Here is a 14,686-nt window from a genome sequence, read left to right as displayed (position 1 = left end):
TATGGGGAAAGGAAGATTCCTGTGCTTTTACTGGAAGCTGAGTGAGGCTGGGAGAAGGGGCTGATCTGAAGTTGCGGAGTGTGGCTTCTGTTGGGAACATTTTGGGGTTATATGTGATTGTTTGGGTTGAAGATGTATGTTAAGGAGTTGGGTATGTGGCTTGAGCATCTGAGACCTTAAAGCCCACCCTCAGTGACACACTTCCTCCAACAAGGCCACACCTCCTAACAGGGCCACTCTCTATGGGCCTCTGCGGGTCATTTTTATTCAAACCACCACACCAGTCAAGGTCCCTTTGACACTGCAGTGATTGCCTCCCCTGTGAGTGGTTAGATATAGGGAGCATGGGGATGCTTGCAGGCAGACCCTGTTGAAAGGAGATGTCAGCCATCCATTTGGATCCATCCTGGGGTCCCCTGAATCACAACCCCACTATTTCCACAGATCTAGCTCCTATCCTCCCCTCTACCCTCTGCTGTAAAAGGCAAAATAGGCCAAGGCCTTTCACCTTTAAATATTCCAGACAACAGAACAGAATGACATCACAGACCAAAAGAGGAGGAGGGACCCAGGCTCCCCATAAGCAGGTCCTGGATCCCTAGAAGCTTATTCTGGGTTGAGGTTGGGAACACCCCCAGGGGCTGGAGAGATGGCACCACAGCTAAGAGCACTGACTGCTCTTGCAGAGAACCCAGGCACAATTCCCTGTACTCAAATGGTGGTTCACAGTCTATAACTCCAATTCCAAGGGGATCCAAAGCCCTTTTCTGGCTTCCATGGGCAACAGGAATGTGAGTGGTGCACAGATAGGGATGCCAAAAAAAAAGTTCATATGCATTAAAAGGAAACTGAAAAAAAACTTTTTTAAAAAAGAAAGAAAAGGAAATGAGAGAAAAATGAAGAAGCAAGGAAGGGAAGGAGGGAGGAAGGAATAAAAAAAGGGGGAGGAAGGAAAGAAGGGAGGGAGGAAGAAAGGGAGGGAGGAAGGAAGGAAGGAAAGCTGGCATGGGACAGAGGCACCAGGTCATGAGGCTCTGCCACCCACAGTTTTCCAAAGCGTGGTGACAGCAGGCCTGGTTGGCTGGTGCAGCAGCAGGCCTGAAGTCCCAGCTCCTCAGGAGGCGGTGGCAGGAGGCTCTTGAACCCAGGAGTTCTAGGTCAGCTTGAACAAGAGAGATAGCCCTGACTCAAGCTGAAAGAAAAGAGAACACACACACACACATACACACACACACACACACACAGAGAGAGAGAGAGAGAGAGAGAGAGAGAGAGAGAGAGAGAGAGAGAGAGAGAGGAGAGGGTGGGGGAGGGAGATAGAAAAACACACACACACACATACACACACACACACACACACAGAGAAAGAGAAAGAGAGAGAGAGAGAGAGAGAGAGAGAGAGAGAGAGAGAGAGAGAGAGAGAGAGAGAGAGAGAGAGAGGGTGGGGGAGGGAGATAGAAAAACACACACACAAGCCAAACATCAGTAACAACAACAAACCCAAATATCATAAGATGATTTTACGTTTTCCCAAAAGATACCTACATAACTTTGTGGACAACATTCAAAGCAGAAGAAATAGGAACTGTCAGAGACCCTGAAAGACACTGGCTTCCTTAAAATCCAGGGAGGGAGCAAGTTCATCTGGATTCCCTTTCTGTCATTGTCATCTGCACTTACCACAGTACCCATAAAAACATTTCTCCCAGAATTATTGCACAGTATAAGCCTTGAGGCAATTGAGTATGTAAACTACATAAACACCAGTTCCAACAGAGAGTGGGCCATGACTTAGATCTGGAAGGTGAAGGCGGAGCTGGAATCAGATTTGAGGATCCTTGAGCCAGGAAAGGGCTGTCGTTGAAACCTGCAGAACTTTCTCCAATGGCCTTCCTTCCTACCTATACCTTTGACAAACTAATATAAAAAAAAAGAAATTAGAAGGATCAAATAAGGGGGGAAGGGAGAGAGTGAACTAAACATCTGCATCCATCTCCATCTCTCTCTGCTTCCTGATCTTCGCCAATGTGAGCAAGCAGCCCACATGGCCCCACTGCCACAGTCCAATGCCACTCGGGTGGTCAGGCCTTCCCTCTCTGGTGGATTATATCTCTGCAGACCATCAAGCAAAATGAATCCTTTGAAAGAAAAGAAGAAATAATACAGAGAGGAATAATAACCTCACCCACCAAAGTAAAGCAAGCCTATGAATTGTCTGCCACACTCTTCATGAGAGCAAAGAGGTAGTAGTTATTCAAACAAGCCCTTTCCCCCCCACAGAGCGGCCATGAGTCAACCCAAGGGATCCACAAATTGGTCCTCAGCTGCCAGTGTCTGCTATACACATGAGTATTTGGAAAGAGCCTCCCACCACCACAGGCTCTGGATTTAAATATCCAATGCAAATACAGGGCAAACAAAACAAACAGCAAGAATGCTTGTGGTTTGGATCTAAAAACAAAAGCCTTAGGAACGACTGGGCGATGAGTCTGATGTCCAACCCTGTTAGCTGGGGAGGTGTTTGGAACATTTTGGAACCATGAAGGCATTAAGAATCTAGGGCCAATAGACGCCTGAATCTACCTGAAGGAGGTTGAGACATTGTTCCTAAGGGCCTGTGGGTTCCCCTGGGGACAAAGGCCTGATAATTTCAGAATAAAACAAATCCCCAAGCTGGCGACCATCTACATATACAGCACAGAAGTCAGGAAAGACGGTGAGAAAAGGCAGTCAAGCTGAGATGTCAAAATGAGAAATCCAAAAACAAATGCCCAAAAGGCTGGTGACTCACAGCCTGCCCCAGCCCAAACCTTTGTCTGGTGGGATTCACTCCATATGATGATGAGCAAAGGAATACTAATTTTTGCTTCTGCTATGTGAGAAAATTGTAGGCAGAGGGAAGGTACTTTAGACGGAAGAAATGAGCACATCCTATCAGATAGCAATTACCCAGGGCAGACAACGACTTGGCAGGGAAACAGCCGCGGTCCCCCCTTGTTGTTGAGTCTCTGGGAGAGATGGCGGCTTTCCCCTCATCTGTACTTCATACACGAAGTGTTGAGGAAGCAGCCCTCCGCCAGCAGCGTTTGAGGAAGGCTAAGATGTTTCCAGGCCCAGCCTAAAAATATCTCCCTTGACAGCCTGTCACAGTGTCTGAGATTCCACCATTATAAATTCATTCCTCTCTGTTAAGGCATTTTGTTTCTGAGAGTTCTCTGTTAAAATACAGATATCCTGAAGAACTTAGCTTGGGTGAGGCAGGGCAGAATTCAAGCCAGGAGATAGGAGACCTGGTTTCAGGATTTGCCTCTGCCTATGACCTCACTTCATGAGCTTGGGACAAGTCATTCTCTTTATCCCAAACCTCAGATTCTAGGGGCTGGAGGACCAGCATGAACAGAAGGAGAGCTCTGATCACAGCATGCTAACATCTGTGGCTTTGGGAGAGGAAGTGTCCACTTTGGAATCATCCATGGACAGAGGAATTTTACCCTGTGTGTTTAAGTATTTTTGTCACGGGTTTCCTGACACATCTGCAAAAGCCCTTTTCTCCAACAGCTTGGGTGTCATGTCAAAGAATATCTGGCTTTCTTCTATCTGAAAAACAGAAATTTCTTCGCTTCCTGGGGGAGGAGACTTTGCTTTGTTCCTGACTCCAACTACCACACTGGTCCTAGGTGTATTCTTCCCTCAGGGTTCTCTATTGGCCTCCTCACTTGATCCTATTTCTAACCATCCTCCCAGAAGCTCAGCTCACACTCCAGGATGCTTATAAATATGAGTGAGGTACTCAGAATCCACCACATCATCTGTCTTTCATCACCAACACCCAAGATCTCCTAGGGCCTCTAAGGGTCCTGGCTTGGGTGGTGGCCTTCTCCTGCAAAGGTCTCCGGCAAACCTGCTCCCCACTCAGAAGGTTTACATCTTCTATTCTGTGTGCTTAGAACTCTCCTTTCCCCAAGTTTCCGCTTGGCAGGCTCCCAGCATCCTTCAGGTTTCCTGTCACATGACCGCCTCCTAAGGTGCTCACTGGGCTCCCTCACTGAAAGAACCTAGCTACCCTCTTCACACGCCCTGTAACTCTCATCGCACAGATCCTGTGTGAACTCACTTGTTGAGTTCCCGTCTGGCCCTCTGAAGGAAGAGCACAAGGAGGGTAGAGCTTTGTTTTGCTCGTGTTGCATCTTTAGTCCACAACAGATACTCAGTTAGCAGCAGACACAGGAAGGTCAGAAGAGCTGAAGCACTGTAAGAACACCCTGGAGGGCTCAATGCCAAGGTCTTCTCTTCCAAGAGGGTGGGAGTCTTGGAAGCAAGGGCGGAGTTGTTTGGAAGTCTGGGACAGACAGTGTGAATGGGCACAAGGAAGGCGGTGAAGGCATTGAATGCTGAGAAAAGAATCCGAGATAAACTTAGAAGCCTTAGAGGCTGCAGGCCAAAGGGAGTAGCCCAAAGGTTCTTGTAGCCTTATTCCAAAAATGCAGGTGCCTATAGTTGAAGTGTTGCCTGGTCCAGGATTTGGGGAGTTCCCAAAACAGCCTCCGGGGTGGGGAGGTGAGGGGGGGAGGAGTGAGGAAGGAGACACAGAAGGTTCCCCTTGGTTTTCCCAAGTCAGACCAGCGGCAACGGGTCACTGGTGGGTCTGACTGCCTTTCGAGGCTCCTCCAAATTTTCCCTTCTAGCTACCAACCAGAGGAAGTGGAGAGGAGTGCCGAGGAGGAGCAGCCATGCTGGCAGGATCCTGCCTCTCTCCCTCCTCTGCCTTCATAACCGAGGCCCCAACTAGATTCTGCAGGGGGCCTGAGTCTAAGAGAGCACACCTTAATAGCTATACTGAAGGGCACCATGTGCTATGCATTTACTCCTCCCCCGAGGTGTGTTTCAGTCCCTTTTTCACAGCTGAAAACACTGGGTGCAGACTGGTTATTGAAACTGACCACGAGCACTTAAGAAGACATCTCTGAACCATCCTTGCCCAAGCAGCCATCTAGGAGCTATGCTATATCCAGAACACAGTCCATGCTCACAGCTCAACATTATCACAGGCTCCACGGTCACTCAGGAGTCCCGAGGCTTCTGCCTACCTGTGTCCTACCACATCAGGCCCAGCCCTGTCCCAGGCTTGAGCATCCTGCCCGCAGGGGGCGATGGAGGGCAGCTAGAACCCTCTCTCCTCTTCCAGAACCTCCGGATTCCATTCTCACTTCTGAATCTGGGGTCCAGGACCTCCCACAGGAAGCTTCCTGGGCGAAAACGAAGAAATGCACCCAAAGCGGGACACGTGGGAAAAACCTTGTAGGCGCTGGAACCCGGAGGCTGAATCCCAGCTGGGTTGAGCACCGCCGCCAGGCTCCGGATGTATAAGGAAGAAGCTCTTGAGCCCTTGTTTGATGAACAGCGGCCAATAAATTCATTAATCATCATTTTATGCCTCATCAAACCCCCTCCAGGCCCCTCCATGGGAGTTACACAAATTAGCCCCTGAAAAGACAGTAATTTCAGTTTAGCGAGGTAAATGCTCTGCGCACACAGCTCTCCTGACAAGCCCATCCATCAGCTCGTTGGGACCCAGCGTGTTAGCGACATCGGTGCTGCCCAGCCCAGTCCAGCCCCTCGAAGCCCCCAGCTTTCCAGTCCAGACCAGTTTCTGGGAGCTGAGTCTACTGGGAGAGAGTCTCTGCCCAGGGCGCCCCTCTCCTCTCTTTCACACTCCCTCTCATCAACCCTCATCTTTCTGAACAGAAGAGAAACTTTCCCAAGAAACCGGAAACCCAATTTGAGACGCACAAGCGGATCCACTGGCCCTGAAGGTTTAAACTGCTGTCTCAAGGACGCAGTCCTTTCCTACCGAATAGTTGTCCCGACTCCGAGACACCTTGAAATTATCCGGTCGTGTATTGAGTACATAGAGTATTGGGGCGTTGGGGGGGGGAAGTAATCCATGGATTCCAGGCGATTCTGAAAACCAATTTAGGCTCCAAAAAAAGGCCCTGTAGGGACTGAAAAGGAGTCCTTCCACGTTGAGGACCGCTCCACCTGACCCTGGAGGCAGGAGAGCAGGAGGTCCGCTCTCCACTCACCCGCATTCACACCCTGGCATCTTTCTCCCTGCACCCTCCACCTAAGGTGGAAGGGGTTGCCTGCGGAATAAGGGAGTTTCTACCTAAAGCGCTTAGCTGCTGTGACCCAAGCACCGGGGTTGGGCAAGAAGGCAGAGGGGGACAAGTCGAGGTGGGGAACGACTAGGAGCCGGTATTTGCAAAAGAGACGACTCCCCCAGCCAGGCCGCACAGAGGGTCGCTGGGGGAACACCACTAGGCTTTGAGGACCTGCATAAAGGAGGGCGACGAGGTGGCGCAGGCCTCGCGGGTGCGGGCTTGTCTGTGCACCACCGCTGCGAAGAGCTGCAGAGCCGAGCAACGCGCAGCTCCTTCATTAGCTTCCCCTCCACGCGGCGCTGCATGCCTCAGAAAATAAGTTAGCAAACGGGGAGCCGTTTATCTCTTTTATCTTGGGGCCTGATCCAATTAAATAAGTGCACATTTACATTTGCATCCATCAGGCGGGAGCGCTGAGAGCCTGGGGTTTGCTCGGAGCAAATAAAAGCAGGTTTCACTGGGAAAGTGACGTCTGGGCGCGCGGGACTCGTTCCGGCGTCAGAAACCAGCGCTGCCAGGCAGCCTTGGGGAACCCAGGTTTGGGGACTGGAGCCGAAGAGAAGCGGAAGACCCGGAGCAGCCCCGTGGGGCAGGCCGAGCAGAGTTTCAGACCTGCCCCGGAGGCGTTCTCTTGTTAGGCCACAATCTGCCCACTGCCGGTGGCTCAGGTTTGTATTTGTAGCGAAAACGAAAAAGAGAGCGGGTCTAACCTGGCCACAGAGGTAGACATGCAGGGTGGACCTAGGGACCGTGCCAAAGCTTTGGCTAGCTAAGAAAGCGGATGGCAAAGTCGCATTCGGGTCTGATTTCTGTCCAGTTCGATGGCCGAGAGGTAAGGAACGCTCAGAGCCAGTCCAAGAGCACACCCTACCCTCCTCCTCATCCACCCTGTGGCACTTCTGTGCCTTATGTGCTAACCGCGGTGAGCACTGTGAGCTTTGCCACGCCGACGCCATGCCATTAAAAGTACTGTTGAAACAAGGGGATTCGAAGCAAAGCGAAGGGAAAATAATCCTTCCCTTATTTTGTAATGTCCAGGCAAGGGCCAAGACGATGTTGCCGGGTTAGTGGCCTGGTGGGCTCCTCCGGAAATGGCAAACCGCAAATTAAACAAGATTTTGTGGGGTTCCTGGCACGCGAGCGTGGAAGGACCATCAGAAGCCGAGATGGGATACACGTGAAACGAAGTGGACCGCGATCGTACTCGCGCTAAATCCCTCACCTGCAGGCTGCTTAAGCCTGGACCTGCAGGCTACTTGGGTGCCCATACCTCTCAACTGCCTGTAGTCTGACTTTTGAGACAGTGAGTTAGCTAGGACATGAATCCGTAGAGTTAAGGCTGATTTAACCAGGGCCTGCTACCCAACTTTCCAGTGCTAACCAGGTCATGGAGTTCAGGGCCTAGGCAACTTGGAAGCAGCTTGAGGTCGCCCAGCTGAAGTGCAGAGCCAGGGCTGGGCAGGGCCTGGCCAGCTTTGGCCCAGCTCCTTGTCACTGCGAACCCCGTGGCTCTGGGGACCAGTAGGCGGCGCCCTTCCTAACCTGCAAGCTCGGGGCTCATCTTGAGAGTTCAATTCTGTTCCTTTCACTTTGGGCGCTTTGAACTGACCTGCCGGAGCTTTGACCAGCAGAGTAGCAAGCTTCTAGTAGGGGACAGGTGACCCTGAAGGCCTGGCTTGGGCCCAAGCCACACGCATGACCCTCCTTCCCTGAGTTCCTGTGGGCCCCAAGATTTGGGCAGTAAAAGGCATTGAGTGGTTCGAAGGTGTTTACAACGTCAAAGGGCTCACACAGGCTCTTCACACGGACTGGGAACCACTTTTTCCAGGTTCCGATACACCACTTCTGGGAACAGGACCCTCCTTGCCACCTCTCAAGACCCTGGCATTCGCCCTCGAGATTTCAGCAGGCTATTTCTTCTTTGACTACTAAATCCCTTAAACTGATTTGGCCTGCACAAAGGGATAGGGGAGGGAACCCTGCCTCAGGAGACTCACTGCAGAGACCCCAGAAGTAGTACCACCAGCCGCTAGAGATTCGTCTCCTTTTAGCCCCTAAGTGCTAAACTAAGTTTTGTGGGGGGGGGGGTTGGGGGTTCCAAAACTGGCCTATCCAGGGTAGGTGGTTGACACCACCTCAGCTCAGCTCTGAGGCATTTTAGGGGTGTCTTAGGCACTGCCTTGTGTTTTCCGTGTCCGGATCCAAGCCTGCAAACAAACTCTGACCCCAGCGCTAACAAGGAGCACCTCGCGCCCACACCTCTAAGATGCATTGCCTCCATGACCGCTCCAGAGGAGTCAAAATGGAGGTTCAGGGTCATGGGACACGCAGCTACTGGGATTAAACGCAAGCGTTATTTTCTACATGTCCCAAACTCGGACCTATCCAGCAAACCAGAAAAACCGCTGACCACCGAAACTTAGTTCTGCAAGAAAGAAAACCCCGCGCTTCCTTGGAAGTGTGTGCGGTAGTTGAAGTACGCAAAGAAAACCACATGCTGCAGACGTCAAGCTCTGGAGAGACGCACGCAAGGCACAGCGACTCGGGCAACAGCTGGCCAGGCCGGGTGCCTGCGTTACCCAGCCCTGAGCCTGAGCCTGACGCCCCTGGTTGCGGAGAACGGGCGCGCGCTCCGCGGCGGGCGCGGTTCCCGTTCCCAGGCAGCCCGACGGGTATGCGGCTGGAGGCTCAGCCTTTGCGCGGCGGAACAGGGAGGACGCGCCACGTCATTTGCATATTCCCAAGAACACAAGGGGGCTTGTAATTTTCCTTTTAAAAATCGTTGGGCAGAGTTTAGGCCAGGGCTTCCAAAACCCCGCCGCGCTGACGTGGTCTTTAAACTTTCCCTTAAGAAAAGCGAACTGCCTATTCTTCAGACTTTTCAGAGAAGAAGATGACTCCTGGGGTTGCATAAGCATGGGGGTTGAGGGGAGCCGATTGTGAACTGGGCTGGGAGAGGGGGCGTGAAGGGGAGGGGGCAGGGCAAGTCATCTCTGGAATGCAATTGTCTAAAAAATCATTTATAATTAAAGGGACAAAATAAAATAAGATCGTTTCGTGTCTGTTTAATCGTTCACTCTACTAGCTTTATAACCATTTTCCCTGTGAGAATTTTCTAATGTAAATTCCGATTTTTTTTTTTTTTTGGTTTCATCACGGCTCCTTAAAGCCTCTGGCTAACGCAGCTTTCAAACTTGCTTCAATTCCTATAAGCGAAATGAGTCCTGTTGCAGGTTTTTAAAAAATAGTAAAAAAAAAACTACAACAGGGTGAAAGTTTGGGGTGTGTTTTAAAACCCGAGTTGGGCAAAAGGAATGGAGGAGAAATGCAAATATGTACATTCTGCTTTAACCTAATTATCCACCGTTGTGTGCAAACACGTTCTGTCCCTACACGCAGTCAAATTAATTCCCCTCGCTGGGGTGTGTCTTTGCTGTAACGCGCCCCCCACCCCCAACGCCACAGAAAATTTCCCACGAATTAAAAGGGTTGACGACTCCACATCTCAGGTGCAAAACGGAGACTCCAGGATAACCAAGCCCGAACCCCGGGGTTGGTGGGTGGTGGCGCTGGGTGCTGTCCCTTGATCATTTGGTACCGAGATGGATCCCAAGTTTTCACTGAGCTGGAATAAAGCGGACTAAAAGGAGAAAAATAACCCCTCAAAACACTTTTGTAGCAATCTGAGCTGGGAAAAGTGCTAAAGCGATGACAAGCCTCATCAAGCCCACAATGGCCTCTTTATCTACGCAAATGGCCTGGAGCTTTTGAAGCCACTTATCCAAAAAGGAGCCCATGGGGGGAGGGGCCTCCGACTCCCTTTGGGGGCTGTGTTCTCTGCCGCTGGTGACTACGATGCTCCCTCCACCTCCCACCCGCCCCTCTTCGGCCTAAGCGCCCGTCGCAGACTCTGCAAAATGCAGGCTCGAAATTCAGGACAAGTGTGACACCTACCTGTGAAAGGGAGGAACCGTCGAGTTGCGGGTTTGTGGTCCCTGTTGGGAGGCTGCGCCTTCATCCACAAGGCCGCAGGCCACCCTCACGGTCGCGGATGGAACAGTCACTGATTTAATCAAATCCAAAGAAGAGCTCAATGCCCACTTGTGAAGGGGTAGAGGAGACTGTGACTTGGGGAAGCCTTCCCATTTGGCATCCCCCTAACGCTCCTTTGCCCGCATTAGCTAACAGCACCTTTGAAATAGTAATAAGGGCTAAATCCGGCATAAAATCGAACTCATTAGCAAAGTTCACCAGCTGATTGCTTTGCATAAAACACGACACTGATTGGAAGTAATTAGGTTAAGCGATGGCTCTCGGGTGGTGCGCGCCTCTGCCTTGGTCTGCCATCTTTTTTCCCTTCTGGCACACACTTGGGTCTCTCTTCTTGCTCCTCCAGGGTCCCATCTCCCCCCTTAGCAGCCCTCTACGGAGATTCAAATCTGCGTTCCGAGACTGAGCAGCTTTCCCCGGTTAGGGGCCTAATCACGGTTTCCCCAGGCACACTGAGGGTCGGCCATCTCTCCCCACTTGGAAAAAAGTTACAGCTGCACCTTTTGACCAAGGCAATTGACAATTTATTGAGGCTTCTGAGAAGTAATGAGTGGCTCCGATTATGTTAAAATCTCCTTTAATTAAATATTTTGCATTTTACAAAGACCACTGCAGTTTCTTTTACTTTTTAAATCTAAGAGTATAACCTGTTTCCTTTCTGTAATAATACTTTAGCTCATACCCAGAAAAATCAATAGGTGTAAAAAATTAAATTAAACTTGTATTTTTAAACTATGAAACAGTTTGGGGGAACACAAATGTATATATTTATATTACAAAAAACATTAAATGCCTGTACAGGTGTCTTGATCTCATAATTTACTTCAAAGATACTGAATTATCAATTTAAATACAAAAATGCTACATTAAATATACAGAATAAGATTTAATACAAATCTTCTTACGTTTTTTTTTCTTTTCAGTTGGCTAAAACCATTTTTTTCGAGTGTGGAGATGTAAACATTTTTATGTCATCCACCTCCATAAACTATAAACTTCTGAATAAGAGGGGTAGTTTTTTTCTCTCTCTCTTTCTCTCTCTTGGTGATGGAAAAATAACTGCCAAGGCCATCGTTTTAATAAATTAGGAAAGTCCGGGAGTACCGCACCCGAATTAAATGTCGGACATACCTTTCTTCAATTCATAGGGAGTGTCTTTGCACAGGTCTAGCTGAGACTGACTTCGCAACATTTTCGGGTCTTTAGCCAAAACGTCTGCTCGATTCAACACCGTCTGGTTTAATCCATTGAAATGAGAGCCAGGACCCCCTGTGGGTCCTGGCCCTGGCCCTGGGTGGCCGTGAAGGTGTCCGAAGGAGCCATAGTTCGTGTAGCCAGGATAGAAGGGCGCGGTGTAGTAGAGAGGCCGGGACAGCACCGTCCCGCCAGGAAAGGGACACTGCGCCGAGGGCGAGCGTGCGGGGGCTGGGGCCGGAGACGCGCGGCTGCCACCAAGGGTTTGCCCGCCCACGGGCCCTGGGCACGGTGGGCACGGGGAGCCCTCGCTCCCTCCGCTCCCGTCCTTGACCTTGTCCGAGGAAGTGGCTATCTCTGCCAGAGACCACAGTTTGGGCTTGGCGAGCACGGCCGGAGGCGGCGGAGGAGGTGGCGGTGGAGAGTGGATGACTGAGGGCCCGCCCGAGCCGGGGGGCAGCTCTCCGGCCGATGGGTGCGGGCCAGGAGCCGGCGCGCCCGCGGGGTAGTGAGGACCCGCATCCTCCGCCAGACGCGCGTTTGCGGGCCCATTTGGGGACGGCCCGCCCGTGCGCGGTGGCCTGGGCAGCTCATCGTGGCGGACCTCAGACTCCTTAAAGTCCGAGTCGCTGAGGCTGCCTTCGGTCTCTTTGCCGGCGGGACTGGGCGGCCCCTGCAGCCGTTCGCAGCCCGCAGCCGCCTTCTGCTCTGCTCCTCCTGTGGGCGAAACCCAGGTTGTCAGAGGCGTGGAGGCCACGCGGCGGGGCCCCGGTTCCTGCCAGCAGAGGCAGGGACCCGTGCGCGCCCCCTCCAGGCCCCCTTTGCCCCGCTCAACACACCCTTTCCCGTATCCACCAACCTGCTTCGGAGCCCTCGAGGTCGCCCTTGTCCTCGGGCTTCTGTGGCTCGTCCTCGTCATTCTTCTCCAGATCAATATTCTCCTCCTCCTCCTCGTCCTCGCTGCGGTTCCGTGGCGTCCATGTCATCTTGTTCTCTTTCTTGAGGCGCCGGCGCGCGTTGGCGAACCAGGTGGACACCTGGGTGAGGGTCATCTTGGTGATGATGGCCAGCATGATCTTCTCGCCCTTGGTGGGGTACGGGTTCTTGCGGTGCTCGTTGAGCCAGGCCTTGAGCGTGGCTGTGGCGTCCCGAGTGGCGTTCTTCCTGTACGCGGGGTCCCCGTAAGGGTAGGAGCCCAGAGGCGCCGCATAAGGGTGATACCCCAAGGAACCCGCCATACCGGGAGTGTGGTCGTAGGGAGAGCCCTGTGAGGGGGGGGGGATAGGCAGAGATTAAGTGAGTGGTGCGGGGTGTGTGGACTTCACGGTCACCTAAAAGACTGTGAAACCTACTTTCCCTCTGTCCCTGGGTCTGCATGCCAGCGCGGCCGGCACTCAAGCTTCCCCTGAGGCAGACAGAGCTGGCTGATTCAAACACGAGTGACCCCTCCCCCTCCTCAGAAGGCAGTGGGCCCCCCAATTTCTAAATGTGGTCCTTCTGGACCCCTGAGGCTGTTCAGGGCTTGGTACACCACCTTGGAGGCCCTCATCTACCGAGAAACGTCGGTGGCAAGGGCTCCAGATCTGGCCTCTGCGGCAGGGCCCACGGTTCACTTAGAGGCCTGAGCAACCTCGGCAGCGACTCAGAGCTCTACACCAGGGCGGCCGCACGTTGGGTGCAAGGGGGTGCAATAAGGGACGTCAAGGCTCCTTCTTTAATCCTCAGAGAAACTCCAAAGACAAGCTGGGCTCTAGTCTGCACACCGACGGTTCAAAAATGCTAGCCCTAACCGAAGCCGTTGCGCTTTTCCAGAAAGCACACCCGGCCGAAAAAAACCCGGATACACCGCAGCTCACTGGACGTTTCAGAATTTAATACTTTCAAATCGGATTGGGAAGATAGGATTACGGATTTGCAACATTTTGGAGGATTAATTAAAGGCGAGGCCAAACACATTTACATAGATTTTGCACGCTACTACTGTTCAGAATTCGGCTCTGCTTCTTTTGAACTACTTTTCTGAAATGGCAAAACAAAAAAAAAAACGTAAAAAAAATTTTGCAGGTTGGCCCAGACCTTCGAGCCAAATGTTGTTCTTTAATAGTGCACCCCTAAACCCTTCCCTTCTTTAGCTAGGCAATCGCAGGGAGACGCGGCTCTTGTCGGAGCTACTCCGGAGTCCGAGGCTCGGGCGAAGGCGAGCAAGACAATCGCTCAAGTTTGCAAGGGCCGCGAAGCTGGGCGGACGAGGTGGCGCCTAGGCCCGTGTCCCCCGCAGCCACGGTCTGCAGGCCTGGCCCCGGCTGCCTGCCCGCCCGCCCGCCGCCGATCTAGCTCACTCACCACGTACGAGAAGGCGGCGGCGGCCGCAGCCGCGGGGTCGGCGCCGTACTGGAGGTGCGAGTTGTAGCCCGGCGAGGGAGCAGTGAAGGCAGTGGAGCCAGCGTAGGGCGAGAATGCGGAGCCGGAAGACGAGCGGCCGAGCTCATCCGTGCGGGGCCCCGAAATGACGCTGGTGCTGTATGCGGGGCACGAGTAGAGCGCCAGCGAGGCGGACGGCTGGTACAAGTAGCCCTGCGGGTAGGACATGGCCACACACGGGCATGGGGCGCGCCGCGCCGCGGCGGCCAGCGAGCCGGGCGGCGCCCTGCGAGGGCGAGCGAGCGGGCACCTGGCCTCTGGTTGCCCCGGGCCGCAGCTCTTCGAGCCCCGGCTCCCGGGCTCCGGCCCGCGGCACCTCCTGGTTGGCTTCCCGCGCGCCTCCGGCTGCGACCGCCGCGCCCGCACCTCTGCGCGCCCCGCTTGCCCGGGCTAGGCTTTCTCTTCCCCCCCACCACCCCCCCTCGCTCTTTGCACCGGGGGGCTCTGCTTTTGGCTTTGCAAAGGTCCTGCCAAGATGCTAAGTTGGAAATTGAGGATTCTGACGCCTTGTGCGCGCGCGAAGCTCCTCCTTCCCGGGGTGTAGTCGGTGGGGGGACTGGCAGGAGCCTCTGGGCGGCCGCAGCCAACCCGGCCGCCAGGCGCGCCTCGCCCTCTCCCTGTTCCTCCCCGGCTCCTCTCCCGCTCACTGGCGCTCCCCTCGCCCCTCCCTAGCGCCCGCCTCTCCTCCGCCGCCCCCCCTCTCCTCCTCTGCCCTGCCTCCCCCTCCTCCCTCCCCGACTCTTCCTCTCCTCTCTTTCTCAGACTCTCGAGCGCCGGCCCCAGGATGACAATCACATCCCAAGCGCGCCGATCGCTTCCAACTTTCCTCTCCTCTGCTAACTCTGGGCGGAGCGGCAATC

The 14,686-nt window shown here is 53.3% G+C and overlaps 1 protein-coding gene across 1 annotated transcript; it reads right to left on the bottom strand.

The window, feature by feature from the left end:
- Nucleotides 1-10,771: 10,771 nt before the first annotated feature.
- On the bottom strand, nt 10,772-14,458 carry Irx5 (iroquois homeobox 5). The gene is made up of 3 exons (XM_005079151.4): nt 13,749-14,458; nt 12,265-12,670; nt 10,772-12,122 (listed from the first exon to the last, which is right to left on the bottom strand). The coding sequence occupies exons 1-3, from the start codon at nt 13,992-13,994 to the stop codon at nt 11,326-11,328; spliced, it is 1,449 nt and encodes a 482-aa protein (XP_005079208.1). The 5' UTR covers nt 13,995-14,458; the 3' UTR covers nt 10,772-11,325.
- Nucleotides 14,459-14,686: the final 228 nt, after the last annotated feature.

Source organism: Mesocricetus auratus, unplaced genomic scaffold (assembly GCF_017639785.1).
Source record: "Mesocricetus auratus isolate SY011 unplaced genomic scaffold, BCM_Maur_2.0 Super-Scaffold_100045, whole genome shotgun sequence".
Lineage (NCBI taxonomy): Eukaryota > Metazoa > Chordata > Mammalia > Rodentia > Cricetidae > Mesocricetus > Mesocricetus auratus.
The sequence above is the reverse complement of the archived record's forward strand: the minus strand, read 5'-3'. Positions and strand labels throughout refer to the sequence as shown.

Bases quoted from the DNA above. Each gene is read 5' to 3' on its own strand.
- Irx5 (XM_005079151.4), bottom strand. From the start codon at position 13,994: ATGTCCTACCCGCAGGGCTACTTGTACCAGCCGTCCGCCTCGCTGGCG. The intron at 12,671-13,748 runs GTGAGTGAGCTA...CCCCCCTCACAG, and splicing joins CCGCCGCCTTCTCGTACGTG to GGCTCTCCCTACGACCACAC. The intron at 12,123-12,264 runs GTTGGTGGATAC...TTTCGCCCACAG, and splicing joins CCTCGAGGGCTCCGAAGCAG to GAGGAGCAGAGCAGAAGGCG.